Here is a 6,695-nt window from a genome sequence, read left to right on the forward strand (position 1 = left end):
TTTGTTTGGTAGCTAACAAAGCCTGGCAGTTTTATGTTGCTCTCATCTCGTGCACCACCGCGGTGTGGCGCCTACAATCCCGCGGCCAGCATGCCTCATCCTGTCAGTGTTGTCACCAGCCATGGGGCTTTGCGCAGGACGAGTTCTCTCGCTTGCTGCCTGAAGCCAACATGTTGCCTGCCTTTACGAGGACATCGAACGATATGCCAAACCTAGCGACCACATTAACGTGATAGCGTTAAAGACCCTGTGTCGCAGAAAATTCGGTGTTGGCGTCCGGCGTCGGACGTCGTTTTGGCAAGACGAATTTCTAATTAAATCCCGAACCACGTATGCCCAACCACTCTCCTACCACCAAAGTTGCTCACACCTTGTCTTTCATTCTTTACAAAGTTATTCCTCGGAATTTCGAGAACTGCAGCCCACACACAAATGTAATGAAAAAAAAAAATAGAAAGCACCGACGGCGCTTATATGAGAACAAAGAAAAAATGAGAAGAAAGTTGGTTAACCGAGGGGCCCGATATTTATTAGTCGTATCATAAGAAGCCAACAAACACTGACACCAAGGACGACATAGGGGGAATTACTTGTGCTTAATAATTGAAATAAAGAAACCATAAATTAATGGAAATGAAAGTGGATGAAAGAACAACTTGCCGCCGGTGGGGAACGACTCCACAACTTTCGCGTTACGCGTGCGATGCTCTACCAATTGTTAGAGCATCGCTCAATTGGTAGAGCATCGCACGCGTAATGGACAAGCTCCCACCTAAGTTGGCGCTTGTCCTGTGTCGTTCTCCCTCTCGTGATCGTCGTAGTTGGCGCTGCTCCTTCCGAATTCAAGTATGCACCATCTAGCCCAAATGAATGTTGTCCTGATTCGTTATAGATAGGATATCAGAGTATAAGTTTAGTTTCAAGTTAAGATACTGAAGTGTCTAGAATAATTACAAATAATTAGAAATCACTGAGGCGACCAGAGAGGAAACTGAAAAGAAATCAGAAAAGATAGAAAAACTAATACAGTACACATTACATGAGTTTCATTATAGATATGATATAAGAGCACAAGTTTAGTTGCAAGTTGAATTACTGAAGGGTCTGGAATAATTAGAGTTAATTATAAATAACTGATTACCGCACTCCAAATATTACATAACAGTCAAGAATATTTCCGCTAACTGGGCGAAATTGCTTTTTTTTAGTTTTGCTAAGACGATCGCTTCGGTGGGAAAATGCCGCAGATCTTTAGGTAAGATTCAACAATTTTTTCAAAAAATGAAGCGCCAAAAGTAACAGCCCACTAAGAAGGAACAAAGACAGAACAAGGCGCTACTTGCAACTGCGTATTGAAGTCAAAGGTGGCTGATTACATAGCCTCCATTGACTTCAATAAAGAGTTGCAAGTAGCGCCTTGTCCTGTCTTTGTTCCTTCTTAGTGGGCCCTTACTGCTGGCGCTTCATTTTTTTAAAGCTATGCACCAACTAACACCACAACGTGTTTAACTGCGAGATTGAACACTATAGCTTTGCATTCGCATGCGACGTATACGTTCACACACACCCAAACAGACACACACACGCACGTGTTAAGCAATATCTGTGTTTGCGTAATGGAGCATTGTAACTCACACACTAACATCAGGCAACCTAGTAGTAAAATTGGTAACTCAATGTAACTGTGTTCCTATGTTCTTCATCATCATCATCAGCCCGGCTACGCCCACTGCAGGGCAAGGACCTCTCCCATACTTCTCCAACTATCCCGGTCACGTGCTAATTGTGGCCATGTTGCCTCTGCAAACTTTTTCATCTCATCCGCCCACCTAACTTTTTGCCACCCCCTGCTGCGCTACCCTTCTCGTGGAATCCAGTCCGTAACCATTAATGACCATCGGTTATCTTCCCTCCTCATTACATGTTCTGCTCATGCCGCCCACCCCCCATATCATTTCCTTGATTTCAACTAAGATGTCATTAACTCGCGTTTTTTCCTTCACCAAATCTGCTCTTTTCTTATCGCTTAATGTTGCACCCATCATTCTTCTTTCCATAGCTTCTTGAGTCGTCCTCAATTTAAGCAGAACGCTCTTCGTAAGCCTCCAGGTTTCTGACCATAGGTGAGTACTGCTAAGACACAGCTGTTACACACGTTTCTTTTGAGGGATAATGGCAACCTGCTGTTCATGATCTGAGAATGCCTGCCAAACGCACCACAGCCCATTGTTATTGTTCTGATTATTGCAATTTCATGATCCGGATCCGCGGTCTCTACCTGCCCTAATTAGATGCATTCCCTTACCACTTACAGTGCTTCGCTACCTATCGTAAAGTGCTGTTCTCTGACGAGACTGTTAAACATTAGTTTTCTGCAGATTAATTTTCAGACCCACCCTTCTGCTTTGCCTCTCCAGGTCAGTGAGTATGCATTGCAGTTGGTCCCCTGAGTTACTAAGCAAGGCAATATCATCAGCGAATCGCAAGTTATTAAGGCATCCTCCATTAACTCTTGTCCCCAATTCTTTCCAATCCAGGTCTCTGAATACCTCCTGTAAGCACGCTGTGAATAGCATTGGAGAGACCGTATCTGCCTTCCTGACACCTTCCTTTATTGGGATTTTGTTGCTTTCTTTATGGAGGACTACGGTGTCTGTGGAGCAGCTATAGATGTCTTTCAGTATTTTTACATACGGCTCGTCTACACCCTGATTCCGTAATGCCTGCATGACTGCTGAGGTTTCGACTGAATTAAACGCTTTCTCGTAATCAATGAAAGCTACATATAAGGGATGGCTATATTGCGCACATTTCTCTATCCCCAGATTCATAGTGTGAATATGGTCTATTGTTGAGTTGCCTTTACGAAATCTTGCCTGGTCCTTTGGTTGACAAAATTCTAAGGTCTGATTCTAGTTGCTATTACCTCCGTAAATACTTTGTAGGCAACGGACAGTAAGCTGATCGGTCCATAGTTTTTCAAGTCTTGGGCGTCGACTTTCTTATAGATTAAGATTATGTTGGCGTTGTTCCAAGATTTCGGTACGCTCGAGGTCGGGAGGCATTGCATATACAGAGTGGTCAGTTTTTCTAGAACAATCTGCCCACCAGCCTTCAACAAATCTGCTGTTATCTAATCCTCCCCAGCTGCCTTCCCCATTTGAATAGCTCCCAAGGCTTTCTTTACTTCTTCCGATGTTATTTGTGGGATGTCAAATTTCTCTAGACTATTCCCTCTTCCATTCCCGTCGTGGGTGCCACTGGTACTGTATAAATCTCTATAGAACTCCTCAGCCACTTGATCTATGCGATCCATATTAGTAACAATATTGCAGGCTTTGTATCTCAACGCACACATCTGATTCTTGCCTATTCTTTGTTTCTTCTTCACTGCTTTTAGGCTTCCTCAGTTCCTGAGAGCATGTTCAATTCTCTCCTTATTCTACTTCCTTATGTCAGCTGTCTTGCGCTTGCTGATTAACTTGGAAAGTTCTGCAAGTTCTAGCTGTAGGGTCAGAGGCTTTCATACATTGACGTTTCTTCAAATTCAAATTTCAAATTCAAAAATCAGTTTATTCAAACGACTAATAAGAAATACATGTGAACCATCTGGGCCCTTAGCCTTCTCGGCTAGACTTGGGCCCATGCAGGAAGTGCGAAAAAATCATTATAGCGAGACAACTCAGTATTTTACACAGGATTCATGTAACAGCAGATCTTTCGCCTCCTGCGATAGCTTACTGGTATCCTGTCTCATGAAGTTACCACCGACTTCTATTACACACTCCTTAATGATGTCCATAAGATTGTCGTTAATTCCTTCAACACTAAGCTCCTCTTCCTGAGTTAAACTGAATACCTGTTCTGTAGCTTGATCCAGAATTCCTCTATTTCCCCTCTTACCGCTAACACATTGATCGGCTTCTTATGTACCAGTTTCTTTCGTTCCCACCTCAAGTCTTGGCTAGCTCTAGTTCTTACCATTCTATGGTTACTGCAGCGCACCTTGCTGAGCACGTCCACATCTTGTATGATTCCAGGCTTAGTGCAGAGGATGAAGTCTATGTCATTTATAGTCTTGCCATTGGGGCTCCTACACGTCCACTTTCGGCTATCCCGCTTGCGGAAGAAAGTATTGATTATCCGCATATTATTCCGTTCTGCAAACTTTACTAATAGCTCTCCCCTGCTTTTCCTAGACCATGTGCCATATTCCCCCACCGACTTGTCTCCAGCCTGCTTCTTCGCCACCCTGGCATTTAAGTCGCCCATCAGTGCATTGTATTTTGTTTTTGCTTTACCCATCGCCGATTCCACGTCACCATTGAAGCTTTCGACTTGCTCGTCATCATGACTGGATGTAGGGGCGTAGACCTGTACGACCTTCAATTTGTACCTGTTAGTAAGTTTCACAACAAGACCTGCCACCGTCTCGTTGATGCTATAGAATTCCTGTATGTTACCAGCTATATCCTTATTATTGAGGAAGCCGACTGCTAGTTGTCGTCTCTCCGCTAAGCACCGGTTGCACCGGACGTGCCCGCGTTTTAGCACTGTATATGTTCTCAGTGATGCGCAACTAGTAAATGCATAGTCAGGTAACATAACAAGGTCGTTAAGTAAATCACTCGTCAGTAGACACATGTAGGCCCCAGAAGATAAATGACACATAGAGAAAGAATCGTGAGTGAAGAGCCACGTCATAGCAGGTCCTCACTGAAACAACCACCACAGCTACGGAAGTTCGCACAGCGCGAGCACATGGAGACTAAGGAGGGGACCAGAGAAGGCGGCCTCCGTACGCTCGCGCTGTACGTATTTGCTACTCCGCACCAACTAACAGAACATTGAAACGGTTTAGCAGCACAAGAACGACGCAGCATTGTGGAGTGATGCGAATTGCGCGTATACTTTTAACCTCAAAGGCACCTACTGCCACAATGAGCACGTAACTGTATCGCTGAAACACAACACGTCGTGTGGTGCTGTGTTTGTCGGAAAAGGATTGTAGAACTGCTAGATTTGTGCGTCAACCCTTATCCTTTATAGCCTACGCCACAGAAAAGAACAATTTGTCGAGTAGGTCGAGTTGTTGTGTTTAGTAAGTCAGCATCTGCTTTGGCTATGGGTCTTGCGCTATACCGGCAAATTGAATGTCAAAGAAAGTAATTCTCAACTTTTAGGAAATATTTTTTCTTATGGAGTGGCGGCATCATTGAGTTAGTTGTCCTGTTCCCAAATTGAGAGGTCGCGGTGCCGCACCATTTATGCCTGTCGCACTTTCCTGGTTATTTTCGGCGCTTATTAAAGCGGCATATTCAAGATTACGGATGAGTATTCTGCAGATGTAGCTCGATGTCGCTTAGTAACTCTTTAACAGGTAGCTTGGGTCTTGCAGATTGCCGTTAGCCATTGAATTGGAACTTATTGACTCGCACGAGTCATACCATGCTAAATATATTGCTACAAATTCAAAGTACAGTCAAGAATTCGTGAGCTGCGGGTACATATTTAAACGAGGTATGGTTAATAATAATAGCAGCACGACACGGGACAGAGAAATAACAGCAAGAACGCAGAGACAAAAGAAAATAAGTAACATTTTGAACGGAGCCATTGCCTTCCTACAGGAATTTTTTTCGGCCGTTGAGTATGCATAGGCACGGGGAAAACATACCGAGAGAAAACATGACAGCATCACTGACAATCCATTCCTTTCAACAGTAGTGACAAGAACGGAGTTATCAGTACGAATTCCTTATTGTTTCGCGGTTTAAAGAATTGGAGTTCAGCCGCATCTCCGACTCTAGGTCACGCGATGATTTATTAAACTATTGAAACCATAAAAGTATTGCAACCACAGTTAATAAACTATAAAATATGAATTATCAGCAATGAAAATATAACAGCGCACTTTGCAACAAGCACACAAAGTAAATCAAAGCTATGCATCGACTGGTGGGGTCGGAGGGTGGCCATGTTGACGAGGACTCTCTTCTCTGGCGCAGGTCTCTGATGTCATCGGACACAGTTCCCAACACGCTGGGCACGGACTGCCTTGAGGCTATCTCCACGTCTCGTCCAATAGATCTCGAAGCAACGCAGGGGTAGCGCAATAAAGTATTTGCGTTCTTAGTATGATTCAGAAGGTACTATTGGGCAGTCATCAAGTTGCACAGTTATCTCGAACCGCGAAAACGTCCCTTTGTCGCCACAAAAAATTCACATTTTGTGTACATTTAAATTATGCGTATGCGAACTTTATAAGTGGGGTCCTTTCTTTTGTTTTGCTCAGTGTTTTTTTCTATCATGACCGTTATCAGCACAACTATCATGTCAGAGAAGAGGAGTAACGGAAGCCACTTACAGACACCAGCGACTCCTTAGGTACAGGTAATGACAAATTAAAAAGAAGGAGGACATAGCGCTTATACCACTGTTGTTACTGTAGGACACTGGGTTACCTAGAAGAGTGCTGCATTTCTTATCCTAATGCTGTCTTTATCAATCACTGTTGGGATCACCATCGTTGTATTCTCCCTCAATTAAGGTGCACAGCATCGCATTTACATATAATGTAGGAATTATTTGTGAGAGTTCTTGAGATCTTTGATATTCTGTTCCTGTGCTATTTGTCATAATTCTAAGGCTGCAGCGGAGGTGCCACACTTGTAATTCGTATTTCGCGCTTGCAA

The 6,695-nt window shown here is 43.6% G+C and overlaps 1 protein-coding gene across 1 annotated transcript in view; it reads left to right on the plus strand.

Moving 5' to 3' along the window:
* LOC142578517 (uncharacterized) overlaps positions 1-6,135 on the plus strand; it is a 729,695-nt gene extending 723,560 nt beyond the window's left edge. The window contains exon 9 of the mRNA XM_075687894.1: positions 6,009-6,135. Within this exon, the coding sequence (XP_075544009.1) occupies positions 6,009-6,111 (103 nt within the window). The 3' untranslated portion in view covers positions 6,112-6,135. The remainder of the gene's footprint in view (positions 1-6,008) is intronic.
* Positions 6,136-6,695: the final 560 nt, after the last annotated feature.

Source organism: Dermacentor variabilis, chromosome 4 (genome assembly GCF_050947875.1).
Source record: "Dermacentor variabilis isolate Ectoservices chromosome 4, ASM5094787v1, whole genome shotgun sequence".
Lineage (NCBI taxonomy): Eukaryota > Metazoa > Arthropoda > Arachnida > Ixodida > Ixodidae > Dermacentor > Dermacentor variabilis.